At 35.1% G+C, this 14,736-nt stretch overlaps 1 protein-coding gene across 5 annotated transcripts in view; it reads right to left on the reverse strand.

Annotated features, from left to right (window-relative positions):
• The window catches only part of LIMCH1 (LIM and calponin homology domains 1), a 374,176-nt gene that overhangs the window by 100,814 nt on the left and 258,626 nt on the right, over positions 1-14,736 (reverse strand). For all 5 annotated transcript variants that reach the window (XM_074229536.1, XM_074229535.1, XM_074229538.1 and 2 more), the window contains exon 4: positions 2,797-2,903. In XM_074229536.1, coding sequence (XP_074085637.1) covers positions 2,797-2,903 — 107 coding nt within the window. The remainder of the gene's footprint in view (positions 1-2,796; positions 2,904-14,736) is intronic.

Consider the following 14,736-nt stretch of genomic DNA (forward strand, 5'->3'; position numbering starts at 1 on the left):
TCTGAAAAATCACAACTCACTCTCTCTAAATTTTGTTTTCTCAGCATATACAAAATGTAGGAATTTTACATATTTGTATATAGGATATGTATACACAGGATATAAAATATTCTGTAATTCTGTATAATTAAGTAAAAATGTTTCTAAAATAATATAAATAAATAATTTCAAGAAAAATCTCACAATACTCTTTCTCAACATGTTGCTTTCTTGGAATGATACTTATTAATATGCCTTTCTAAACTTCAACTCTGATTCCTCATCTTAATTGCCTGACATATACATGCCAAATTTACATGAAACTAGAAATAGTGAAAAATTTCTTACCACCAAATCCTTGACATTATCAAGTGCTTCAACATATATGAAATGATACTGAAAAAGGAATATTACCACATGTCTCCCTGCTACCAGACTACTATCTGATTTGTAGTTGAAAACTCTACTGCTTGGAAAAGCATAAGCTCTTAAATAGGCTTCAACTTTCATTACTTCGTTGATTCACAATTTTTGGTTCTATCATTACTTATTAAAAAACTAAACTTTTACATAAAAAATCAGCAGTTGCTCTTTAAGATTAATTTTCAAATTTCTTAGATTACACCATACAATAATGTTATTAACAAATTATTCTTTCGAGTATTTGTCAACTCTTCGGATCTGACAGAAGAAAAAAAAACAAGTAGAGATGACAATGTTGTGCTTTCAATCTATTGTTGTGATAATAATTTTATAATGTCCATTTATATAGTGCATCCTGGGGCTGATATAATGACAAATAAAACCAATACCCTTGATGAAGGGCTTTAGGGAGAAGCAGCTGATTTCTCCTGAACCCCTGAAAGAAAAGGAAGAACACTTCTCCAGGTAATATGGTAATATGGGTGGAACAATATCATTGCAATCTTTATACAAAAATGATTACGTACAAACCATGCAAATAGAAAAGGGAGGGATTTGAGGGAAGACAGGGGGACTAGTATGTATTTGACTACAATTATCAAAATAAAGAAAAGGAAAATGGAAAACAAAAAAAAGGGAAAGCAAGAGGGAAACAAAAGTCAATGACCAGGAAAAGGGGGGACAAATAATAGAAAAGAAGGGTAGAGTACTAAAATAGAAGGAAACAGTACCAGAGAGCAAAGAAGAATAGGAGCAGGGTGGGAAGAGAAATAAGAAAATAGAAGTTAACTATGAAATAATTGTATCCACATTGGTGAAACTCACTGGCTCTTCTCCTTGAACCCTCCCTACTTCCCTTCCATCCTCCCTTCTTTCCTTCTTCTAGTATAATTATAGTCATACTATAATTACATAAATTCCTTTGTAATCTGAACATAAGAGCTTCCTGGATCTGAACAATGCTAGTTATAGGGCAAGTCCCAGAAATATCTGTTTTCTAAAATTCTAAAATGATTACAGATTTTAGAATTCCCCTTGAACTAGACTCCCTAAAATCTTGATGTGAAGATGACATCAAGGCCATAATTTTACAAAGGGATGATCACTTCCAGCTTTGAAATTTCATGTACCTAAGTGAGGTTTGTTTTCTCTGCCTCCAAAGATGAAAATGTATGTAACCTTTTTTGTTAGATTACTCAAGTACCATTTCTCCTGGCCACATGATTTTTTTAAGTTCAACAAAAACACCTAATAGTCTATGCAATTAAAAATGAGAGTTATCTTCTCTTTTCCCTGAAATTGTAAAACTGAATATTTTGATTTGAAGATGGTTTGAGATAAGTGAAAAGTTTCAAACCAAGCATGGAAACTGCTATAGATACATTAACTATGGAAACTGTTAATACACGCATAAATATTGTGTACATGCATGTATGTGTCTATGTGTATATCTATCTATATATCTATAACCAAGTGCCTAGAATCCCAGTTCCAGAATCTCAGAATAAAAAAGAAACTGTCAATGTGACAAAGTATCCAATGTCCTACACAATGGCAGAATTAGGACTAGGATGTGAACCTCCAAATTCTAAATCTGGGTTTCTTTCCATTGTACTATAATATTCACAATTTAATAATAACACAATTTAATTGGTTTGGGCAATAAAAGAAAATGATTTATTTGAATATTTCTAAAGACTAAATGTTTAAATATTAATTTCTTTAATACCTGAAGAATATTTAATTAATTAGTGGGGTCCTCCACATTAAAAAATGCAGTCAAGCAAATCTATAATTTATGTAGACAGTCTTGAGGAAGCTAGATGGATCATGGGATAGAGCACACAGGGTCTGGAATCAGGAAGACCCTAGTTCAAATTCAGCCTCAGACTCTCACTAGCTATGTTATTCTGGTCAAGTCAATCCATTTGTCTTTCGATTTCTTTTAATCTACAACAGATTTTGCACAAATGCCTTTATTTTCTTCCTTCCTTAGAACCTTTTCTACCCTCTAAAAATCTGGACTGTGTGAAAAGTGTCTTGTGTTTGGTTTTATCAAAAAGGACACAGAAAGAAAAGATAGTGTAAATTTACTTTAAAACTCTGATTTTTATCATCATTATTATATACCTATCTTTTTTTAAAGGTTTTTTTTTTTTTTGCAAGGCAATGGGGTTAAGTGGCTTGCTCAAGGCCACGCAGCTAGGTAATTGTTAAGTGTCAGAGGCCAGATCTGAACTCAGGTACTCCTGACTCCAGGGTCGGTGCTCTATCCAGTGTGCCACCTAGCTGCCCCTTATATACCTATCTTGTTAGTCCATTCTCAGCACATTCCTCAACCTAAAAATAGAGAAAATATACAATTTGCTCTATACATGAATGTATACTACTTACTTGACCGCCACTCTATTTGAAGTATCCTGGAGATCACCTGGGTCAAAGAGTTGAGATTCTTTAAGCCCGAGCTCTTTGCAGCCTCTTAAGAATAAGATGATATTGTCCTGAAAAAAAAAGACAAAAATTCAGTTCTTCTTGATCTGAGAATATTTCAGCAAATAGTCCATTCCCTTTATTAGCTTAAATTAGTAGAAGACTCCAATCATTTATATTCACTTCAACTTGAGGGTAATTTATACACAATAAAATAATACTACATGGCTGAGCTAAGTCTATGATATTTTATTTACTTTGAGATACTTGAAATTAAGGCATATTCACATGTCAAGATACATGCTGTTGCCTTATATGGTTAGTTAAATTTTCCTTTTTCTATGTCTTTTTTTTTGTAGACTAGATGAGAAGCTCATTGTGGGCAAGTACTTGTAATTTAAGTAGATAGTTTCAGTAACTGTGACTCATAAAGCATCCTGGAGACTAGAGGAGTTTTTGTTAAGGTTAAAAAAGAATGTCAGCCAGGAGAAAAACTAGAGAACTGGATAGTGGGTAGAGAAAACAAAAGCTAGGAACTACATACAGCAGCACAAAAACAGGTCAAGTGAAAAAGCCCAGATTATTTGTTTCTACACTTAAATAAATCACTCTTAAGAATTCTTGATATATGATAATCTACTGAGCAGATCTCAATGCTTAATACTCTTTTCCACCTTCTGCTCCTAAAACAACAAAGCAATTTTAGCTTTAATCTAGTGGAGCTCATTTTTTATAATAAACTTGAGATAGACTTAATCTCTTCATACTTTCTTCAACTATTAAGCAAAATTTTCCCCATGGAAAGATGCACCTCCACCAAAATAGCTTAATAATATTTAAAATTCTAAAATGTCTTCTTTTTCTTTTAAAATTCTAACCAATCAAGAACCTTTCTCCAAGTTCATGAGAAAATTTGTAGTCCAACAAATAACCTAAGTCACAGTATTAGTCACAGTCTAGATTAGTTTCATTTGTATTATTTCTTCATAGCACAAGGAAGTATGAAATGCTAAGTCAAAAACAGTTTCTAAACCTTATGAGTTTCTCTATTAGTCAAAATTGAGTAAATTTTCTCTAATCCATTTTCTACTCTCATTCCTGTAGATCATTAAGTTTAAAACTTTGTCATTTCAGGGCAGCTAGGTGGCATAGTGGATAAAGCACCGGCCTTGGAGTCAGGAGTACCTGGGTTCAAAGCCGGTCTCAGACACTTAAAAATTACCTAGCTGTGTGGCCTTGGGCAAGCCACTTAACCCCATTTGCCTTGCAAAAACCTAAAAAAACACTTTGTCATTTCTCTCCCCCCTCACTTAACACATTTCTGAGGACAAAGAATAGGAAAAAGCAATGATGTATGATGTAAAATTATCTTCCTGTTCCACATTTAAGACAAACAATACTATATTGGGTCAGGAATCTCCACTGTATAATGACAAGTCTTGTTGAGTTCAGAGAGATTCATTATCAGGTTTATGGCAGGATGATGAACATTGTGGCCAGAAAACTCTCCAGGATGATGTATCAAACTAAAAAGTTGATTATAGCTATTTAAGAAAAGGGAGTATACAACTGAACAAGTCATTGAGGGATACCTGAAATGGATTCTACTGAATGCCTTTGCAAATATTAAGGCAATTCTTTCTCCTCATAAAATGATTTGATCAATAAAAATATATTGACCCATCAGTAAAGAAACTAGAGTTCGTGTTCCCACTCTTCCCCACCTGTCTTCATTTCCATATCTGAACTACAAAATAAGTCATTACAAAAGTCATCACAAAGTACTTTCACCTATTCCTCCAATTATCTAAGGACAGTACTCCATCACCTTCTCATTGGGATTCCTTTTTTCCTTCCTCTTAAATGAAGACAACACTTTTACTGCAAATGAATGGTACTACAGATCCTTCCTCTACCATTAGAAGTAATCAAGGGGGTGGGAGGAGATGGAGCTATGGTGATGAAGAAAAGGCAGCAATTCACCTGAGCTATCTCCAAAATCTCTCTGAACACCTTTGAATAATGCAATAAAACAATTTCTGAAGTGGCAGAACCCACAAAAAGGTGAGATGAATTAATTTTCCAAGCCCTAGACAACTTAAAAGGTTATCAGAAAAGGTCTATGAGACTTTGGTGACACCACAGACTGCATCAGCATAATCCTAGCCCTAACGAACCAGAAGCAGGTCTTGGGAGCCACTGAATAAAAGGCGGCAGTAGCTGCTTCCAGGGTTCTCAGCCCACATATGATAAGGGGGGGGGGGGTGTCAAAGAATTGTGCAGATGGAGATTACAGAGATCTCTTTGACAGCACTGAATCAGGATTCTGTTGTTTTGCCTCTACTTGGATCTGGATTGCAGTCACATGGCAAGGAGAAGAACTAGAATTCTAATAGAGACCCCACCCAAATCAGGGATCCTTGTCATAGTTCAGGGAAGAAGAGAGTGCTTGTGGTCCCTCACAGATCAGAGCACAGGTCAGGGAAGTGATAAACACACATTTCCTTAGATCATAGCACTTTGGAAGAACTGAAAACTTACAGGTCCCTAAGAGTATTTCTAAAATGTTACTCAAAATGCTTGAAACTTGGGACAGTATGCCTTTCACTCTGGAAGTAGAGCCCTATTTTAACAAAGAATTAAAAGTCAAGAAATAGAGTGGGAGGGAAATAAAAAAGTTTTTGATGTTGGTTTTTTCTTTCTCTTTATCATTTTCCTCACCCTAGAAAAATGAGGAACTCAAAAGCTTGCAAAAGGATGAATGTTGAAAATAATCTTTGCATGTAATTAAAAAAAAGGAAAAAAGTTGAAATACAACATGAACTGAGCATAACCAGGAGAACATTGTACACAGGAACTGAAAATTTGCAAGATGATCTTCTATGAAAAAAATTCTGATAATAGAAAGTTACTATGGTGACAATACACACTCAGAAGAAGATAATGAAGTCAAAGGGCCTACATCTAAAGCCTCCAAAGAAAATATTATTCTCAGGCCATGCAAGAGCTTAAAAAGGATTTTGAAAATCAAGAGAGGAAGAGAAAAAACTAGGAAAAAATGAGAGTGGTATAAGAAAATCATGAAAAAGGAGCCATCAGTTTGGTAAAAACTATAAATACTGAAGAAAATAACTTAAAAAACAGATTAGGTCAAATGGTAAAAAAGAAAAAAAACCAATGAGGAAAAGAATACCTTAAAAAAAACAGAATTGACCAAATGGAAAAGAAGATACAAAAGGTTACTGAAGAAAACAATTCCTTAAAAATTAGAACAAAGCAAATGAAAGCTAATGACTATGAAAAATCAAGAATAAAACAAAAGCAAAAGAATGAAAACTAGAAAACAATGTGAAAAATGTCATTGGGAAAAACAATTGACATAAAAAATGGCTCCAGGAGAGATAATTTAAAAGTTATTGGACTACCTTCTTTTAAGAAACTATCAAGGAAAAACTACTCTGATATTCTAGAGCCAGAGGGTAAAATATAAATTGAAAGAATCCACTAAATTTTGAACTGATCCAACCATTTTGGAGAGTAATTTGGAACTATGCCCAAAGGGCTATAAAGCTATGCATATACTTTGAAATACTAATACCACTAGCATACTAGTAGTAAGCATGTATATATATTCCAAAGAGATCATAAAAAAGAGAAAAGACCTATATTACAAAAATACATATAGCAGCTCTTCCAGCAGTGGCAAAAAATTGGAAATTGAGAGGATGTCCATCAATTGGGGAATGGCTGAATGAGTTGTGGCATATGAATGTAATGGAATGATATTATTCTATAACAAATGTTGAGCAGGTAGATTTCAGAAAAAACTGGAAAGGCTTACATGAACTGATGTTGAGTGAAGTGAGCAAAACTAGGAGAACATTTTACACAATAAGAGCAACATTGTGTGAGGATCAATTATGATAGCTCTTCTCAGCAATACAATGATCAAAGATAATTCTAAAAGACTTGTGATGGAAAATACCAGACACATCCAGAGAAAGAACTTTGGAATCTGAATCCAGACCAAAGCATACTATTTTCACTTTTTTTAAATTTGTTTTTTTTCCTCTCTTGTGTTTTTATTCTGATTCTTCTTTCACAACATAACTAATATGCTTAACATGACTGTGCATGTTTAACCTATATAAGATTACTCGCTTTCTTAGGGAGGAGGGAGGAAAAGATGGAAGTGAGAAAATTAAAATGAATTTTGAAAATTATATTTTAATTGAAAAAATAAATTAATTTTTTGTTAATATGACTTTACTTATACATTACTAAAGTATTCTTGTTTAAGAGTAAACATAATACCCCCTCCCCCACAAAAATATAGAACCTCATGAGAAATAAAGTAAAAGAAAGAGAAAAAAATGTGTTTCAGTCTGTGTTCTGATACCATAAGCTCTGTCTCAGTTGGATCACATTCTTTATCATAAGTCCATCACAGAAGTTACTTCCATATTTTTCCATAGTTGCTGTTGCTGATTGTAATTCCATCCATCCATTCATTCCTCCCCACTACCATCTATTATATTTTCTCTCTCCATTCATTCGCTTCCTCTTCTAAAATGTGCTGAAGGGTAGCTGAGTGGAGCCAAGAGGTTCCAAGCCCACATACCACCCCAGAGACCCAGCAATCACCTGGCCCCATGATCCCAGACAGGCCACCCAATCCCAGCAGCTTGCAAAAAGTAAAAAAGAAAATATGTTATATCTGACCACTCTTCCCCCATGATCCACCCTTTCCTCTATCACCCACATCCCCACTTTCCCCCTTTCACCCTTCTCTCCTTTATACTCTAGATGTCTGTACCCTATTGAGTGTGTATACTGTTTCCTCTCTGAGTCATTTCTGATGAGAGTCCCTCATTCCCCTTCCCTTCCCCCTTTCCATATCATTGCAAAAAAATATCTTTTATATGAAATATCTTAGCCTATTCCACCTCTCCTTTCTCTTACTCCCAGTACATTTCCCTTTTAGCCATTGATTCCATTGTTACAATATTATATCTTCAAATTCAGCTCTCTCCTGTGCTTCATCTATAAAAGCTCCTTCTACCTGCTCTATTAAATGACAAAGTTCATAGGAGTATTATCAGTATCATTTTTCTATGCAGGAATACATGCAATTCATCATCAAAGTCCCTCAGACTTTACCCTTGTCCTCTACTCTCTATGCTTCACCTGAGTCCTGTACTGGAAGGTCAAATTTTCTGTTCATCTCTGGTCTTTTGAACAGCAACATTTGAAATTCAGCTGTTTCATTGAAAGTCCATCTTTTCCCCTGGAAGAGGATGTTCAGTGATACTCAGTTGCATTCCAAGCTCTTTTGCCTTCCAGAATATTATATTCCAAGCTCTACAAGCCCTTAATGTAGTTGCTGCTAAGTCCTGTGTGATCCTGACTGCAGCTCCATGATATTTGAATTGTGTCCTTCTGGCTGCTTATAATAGTTTCTCTTTGACTTGGGAGTTCTGGATCTTGACTATAATATTCCTGAGGGTTGTTTTTTTGGGGGGTTTCTTTCTGGGGGGATCAGTGGATTCTCTCAATTTCTATTTTGCCCTCTTCTTCTAGGACATCAGGGCAATTTTCCTGTAGGAATTCTTTAAAAATGAGGTCAAGGCTCTTTTCCTGATCATGACTTTCAGGTATCCCAATAATTTTTAAATTATCTTTCCTGAATCTGTTTTCCAGATCAGTTGTTTTTTTCAATGAGATGTTTCAAATTTTCTACTAATTTTTTATTCTTTTGGTGTTGAAGTATTATGTCTTGATTTCTCATAAAGTCATCAGCTTCCTTTAGCTCCATTCACATCTGAAGGATTTGTTTTCTTCAGAGAGCTTTCTTATCTCCTTTTCCATCTAGCCAATTCTGCTTTTTAAAGCATTCTTCTCCTTAATTAACTTTTTGAACTATTTTATCCATTTGACCTAAGCTGGTTTTTAACATGTTATTTTCTTCAGCATTTTTTCTGGATCTCCTTAACTAAGCTGCTGACTTCATTTTCATGTTTTTCCTGCATCTCTCTCATTTCTTTTCCCAATTTTTATTCTATCTCCTTTACTTGATTTTTCAAAATCTTTTTTGAGTTCTATCATAGCCTGAGCCCAACTTCCATTTTTCTTGGAGTCTTTTTTTTTTTGTTTTTTTGTTGTTTTAGGTTTTTGCAAGGCAAACGGGGTTAAGTGGCTTGCCCAAGGCCACACAGCTAGGTAATTATTAAGTGTCTGAGACCGGATTTGAACCCAGGTACTCCTGACTCCAAGGCCAGTGCTTTATCCACTGCGCCACCTAGCCGCCCCTCTTGGAGTCTTTAGATGCAGAAGCTTGTACTTCCTCATTTTCAGATGGAATATTTTAATCTTCCTTGGGATCATAGACAAAAGTATTTGTCAATGGTCTGGTTCCTTTTTTTTCTGCTTACTCATTTCCCCAGCCTGGCCTGGTTTTGGGGTGATTCCTGAGCTTTTGAGTTTTATTAGGACACCACACACACACACACACACACACACACACACACACAGACATCAGTGTGTGAGGCTCTGACTGGTCTCTTGGTCTGTGAATGACCACAAGCCCACCCCTCTGCCATGGGGCTGTTCTACGGGGGCCTAGGCTGTGATCAGGATCTGAATGTGGTCAAAGTCCCAGAGTCCTGTTCCAGGGACAGAGTACAGACCTTGGAAGTCTCCCTCCACTCCATTACCTTCGGTGGGCTGAGCACTCAGGGCACAGCTACCTACAGGCTCCTGCTTGCCAGTTCCTTCAGGCTGTGGGCCTGCTTCTGGTTCCTAGATCTGGGATGCTGGCTATGCTGACTGCCACAGTGGTGCTGTGAATATAATCAGGGTCTAGGCCTCATGCTCATTTTGGCAGAGGTCTCCCTGCTGATCTTCCAAGTTGTGCTTGGTTCTCCCTAGCGTGCAGGTTAGGAAACTGCTTCTGCTGCACAAGCCACAACTCCCAGGTGCACTGGGGCTGTTCCCAGGAGGCTGAAATTTCTTTACTCTGGCAGGGCTACCCCTATAACCTGGTGGAACAGAGTTTTTCCACTATTTTCCAGGTTACCTTGGGCTGGAGAATTGTCTCATTGGATCTTTCTGTGGGTTCTGTCTCTCAAAAATTTAGTCAGTCATAATTTTAAGATTTTTTTTTGAAATATTTTGGAGAGAGCATCTAGGAGAGACTCGTCTCCTGCTGCCATCTTGACTCCGCCTGCCAAAAATAAATTAATTAAATTAACTTTTTAAAAAGAAAGAATTCAGTGATCACCTCCTGAAAAAAATCCCCAAAATGAAAACTCTCAGGAGTATTATAGCCGAATTACAGAACTTCCAGGTCAATAAAAAAAATATTGCAAGGAATCAGAAAGAAATTCAAATATTGCTAAACTGTAGTCAAGAAGACACAAGACTTAGAAGTTTCTACATTAAAGGATCTGAGGGCAAAGGAGTTAGGATTACAATCAAGAATCACCTACTGGGGTGGCTAGGTGGTGCAGTGGATAAAGCCCCGGCCTTGGAGTCAGGAGTACCTGGGTTCAAATCTGGTCTCAGACACTTAATAATTACCTAGCTGTGTGGCCTTGGGAAAACCATTTAACCCTATTTACCTTGCAAAAAAAAAAAAAAAAAGATCTTAAAAAAAAAAGAATCACCTACTAAGCAAAACTGTGTATAATCCTTCAGTGGGGAAAGATGGACATTCAATGAAATAGAAGACTTGCATCATGATGAAAAGACCCAAGGTGAATTGAAAATACAAGATTCAAGCATAAAAAGGTAAACAGGAAAGGGAAATCATAAGGGACTTAATAAAGTTAAACTGTTTTACCTTCCTATATGGGAAGATGATACTTGTAACTCATAAGAAGTTTCTCCTTATTATGGCAGTTAGATGGAGTAAAAAGACAGAGACCACAGAGTGTGAGTTGAATGTGAAGGGATGATATTTAACAAGGAAAACAAGGGTAAGAAAAGAAAGTACAGGGGGAAAAAATGGAAAGGGGGAGGTAGAATAGAGTAAATTATCTCATATAAAAGAGGTAAGAAAAAGTTTTTACAATGAAGGGGAACGGGGGAGGTATAGTAGAAAGAGTGAACCTTACTCTTTTCAGAATTGGTTCAAAGAGGGAATAACATACAAATTCAATTGTATGTAGAACTTTATCTTATCCTTCAGGAAGTAGGAAGGGAAGGAAATAAGAGAAAGACAGAGGGAGTGATAGAAGGGAAGGCATATTGAGGGAGGGGGAATGTCAGAAGCAAAACACTTGAAGAGGGAGGGTCAGGATGAAAGGAGAGAGAAAACTAAATAAAAGGGGGGATGAGGAATAGGATTAAGGGAAATAGAAATACTAACTGAAAAAATTTTTAAAGTTGTTCTGATAAAGACAGTATTTCTCAAACATATAAAGAATGAAAAGCCATTCCCCAATTGAAAATGATCAAAAGATATAAAAGGTTTTCAGATGAAATAATCAAAGTTATCTATAGCTATATGAAAAATGCTCTTACTAATAATTGTATTAATGCAAATTAAATCAATTCTGAAGTACTGCCTCCTACCTATTAGACTAATAGGATAGAAAAAGAATTAATTAATTAATGTGCTGCTGGAATAGAAATTTTGGCTTTCAAATACAAGATTCAATAGAAGCATAAAAAAGAAAAAGCAAAGGAAAATCCTAAAGGATTTTATAAGGTATTACATATTAAATTGAATAAGGGATTACATGTTAAATTATATATTTTATAAGGGATTATATATTAAACTGCTTATATTCCTACATGAGAAGATATTTTAGCTCATAAGAACTTTCTTATTATTAGCACAGTCAATATATAGTGCAATATATATTGACAGAGAGCATCAGTGGGAATAGAATATGAAGGAATTACCAAAAAAATAAAATTATGGAGAGAGGAATGTACTGGGAGATAGGTAAAGGTAATATAGTGGAGAGAAAGAGAAGTAAGGTAAAGGGAAGTGAAGTGAACTTTACTCTCATCAGAATTAGCTAAAAGAGTGAAAAACATACAACCTTAATTGGATATAGAAATCTACTTTACCTTACAAGAAAATTAGAGGAGAAGGGGACAAGAGAAAGGGGGGTGGTGGTAAAAAAAGAGCAAATTGGGAAGTTAATAGAAGCAAAACACTTGCGGAGGGACAGGTTGAAAAGGAAAGAGAGGGAATAGAAAAATGATGGAAATAAGAATGAAGGAAATTCTGTTATGAAAAGTAACTATTAAAAAATTAAATCAAGTTTCTCTCAAATATATAGAGAACTGAGCCAAATGTATAAAAAATAAGAACAATTCCCCAATTTATAAATGATCAAAAAGATATGACTCATTTTCAGATGAAGCAATCAAAGTTATCTACTAACATATGTAAAAATGTTCTAACACTACTGATTGGAGAAATTTAAATTAAAACAATTCTAAGGTACTACTTCATACCTATTAGATTGGACAATTTCAATTAAAGTATTATTGGTAGAGTTGGAACTGATTCAACAATTCTGAACAGCAATTTGGAACCTTGCTCAAAGGGTTATAAAACCATACATACCTTTTGATCCAGTAATAATATCACTAGGTTAGTATCTAAAAATAGACAAAAAAGAAAAAGTCCAATATATACAAAAATATTTATAGCAGTTCTTTTCTAGTTGCAAAGAATTGGAAATTGAGGAGACACCCATCATTAGGTAATGGCTAAACAATTTGTGATGATTATGATGGAATACTATTTTACTATAAGAAATGATGAGCAGGATTTTCTCAGAAAAACTTGAAAAGACTTACATGACCTAATGCAAAGTTAAATGTAAAGGCTACACAACATCAATAGTGTAGGATGATCATCTGTGAATGACTTACATGTATCTGAGGCAGGTTTTGAACTTGGGTCCTCCTGACTCCAGGGCCAGTACTCTATTTCACTGAACCATCTAGCTGCCCTTTTATTTTTCTTGAAGATTTTTTTTGATATGTTTTCTTTTATAGCATGACTATTATGGAAATTTTTGCACGCCTACACATGCATAACCTATTTAAATTGCTTGCCTTCTCAATGAGAGGAGGTGGAGAGGGAGTTAGGGAGAGAACTGGAACTCAAAAACTTTAAAAGCAGATGTTAAAAATTGTTTTTATGTGCAACTGGGAAAAATAAAATACTAAATAAATTTTTTTTCAAAATGAGTAATCTTGATGAGTTAAATCAGTAAGAGTCAGTTCAATATACCTATATATCATCCATTAGTAAGTTTTATTCATAGTCACTTTCCTATTGCTATTTAAGGATGACTGATGTTAGTTTCTTATTATGACAGGAAATTTCTTGCTTTCAGAATAATAAATGAAAAAGTTTTACTACTATTTATTTTGTTGAATTCTAATTCTTTGAAAATTGGCACCGCACTACAAGTTACATACAAATTAGGACTTCTTCTGTGTTCATATGGGCATGCATACACGCACACACATGCATACATGTATATGGAGAGAGAGAACTCACATGTTTACATATAATTTAGTTATATAATATGCAGTGACTATAAACTGTAAAACTTGATTAGCTGGATGAAAGGAGTAAAAAAATCATATGGTTTGAAGGTTTTTTTTTTTCCCCTTCAATAAATCAACAAACATTTTAAAAGAATATACTAAGCTCCAGACACTGTGCTTGGAGCTAGGGATTCAAAAATAAATATCCAACATTTCTAGCTTTCAAAGACATTATATTCTACTAGTGGGAAACAAAATGTACACACATAAATAAAACAAAATATATATACAACCAAATTTCTAGTACATCTAAGGCTGATCCAATTAGACTGAATAAATCATTTTTCAGAACTTGCTGCCCAAAACAAGGGAAAAAAGATGAGAAAAGATGCTACCTAGGAATTACTAATCATGATGCTATCACATAGTATCACAACAGACTCCCACTGAAATTTTCTAATTCTGTGCTTGTCTAGACTCCTGAGAAAGACCTGCATTTTCTTTTCCTACATGTGGCCATCCTGGACAAGCACTCACTATTTCTAATATTCACTTCATGAATAGTGGGCACAAAAGCACTGTGTTGCCAGCCAGCCTGAACAATCTGAATTGGAAGGTTAAAATTGCTGTAGGTCTCCTTCCAGCTCCTTGATGCAATTTAATGACTCTGGAAAGCTGCCAAGCTCAAATCAGAAGAGAAGCCAGGAGAAAGAGTCACCCAGCCAACAGTTAAGCATTGGGCAAAGCCAGGAGTGGCCAGGAAAGGCAAAAACTTTCATTACATGAAATGCATCCTGTAAATTACATCTGGCTTGCTCTTCACACTGAAATTTTTCCACATTCATAAATCCAACCAAAACACATCATAGTGTCTAAATTTTGAATGAGAGTAATTAGGAAGACAGTGGTTTACTACTATTTTCCTTGCTGAAAAGTAGGATTCTAACACCAATAAAAGTTTGCAAACAGTTTATGATGCTTTAAATGAGTAAAAAGTTAGTTTTAAAAAGTTTGTTCTTCAACTGAGATCTGCCATAGTTTTAAATTTACTTGATGGAAAAATAAAAAAAACCAGTCACTTTAAGACAGGTTACAGGATATATGATGTATATAAAACTTGGCTTATTAGGGATGGAAAATTTCTTAGCATCTCTTGGCTAATTAGAAAGAACTAAAAATTTACTCTCCAGTCACTAAGAAGTATTTCCAAGAGGAAATTCCATTCTGTCTTCAATGCTCAGGGATAGAACTCTAGAACTCATGAATTCACAAACTTTAAGTCATTCAAGAAGCAAGAGAAAAGGCTGGCATTGCCCAGGAATTTCCTTTCTTAGTACAGAAAACTAGATTCTGGAACTTCCTCTACTTAGTAGAGTGGAATTC

This window comes from Macrotis lagotis, chromosome 3, assembly GCF_037893015.1.
Source record: "Macrotis lagotis isolate mMagLag1 chromosome 3, bilby.v1.9.chrom.fasta, whole genome shotgun sequence".
Taxonomy (NCBI): Eukaryota; Metazoa; Chordata; class Mammalia; order Peramelemorphia; family Peramelidae; genus Macrotis; species Macrotis lagotis.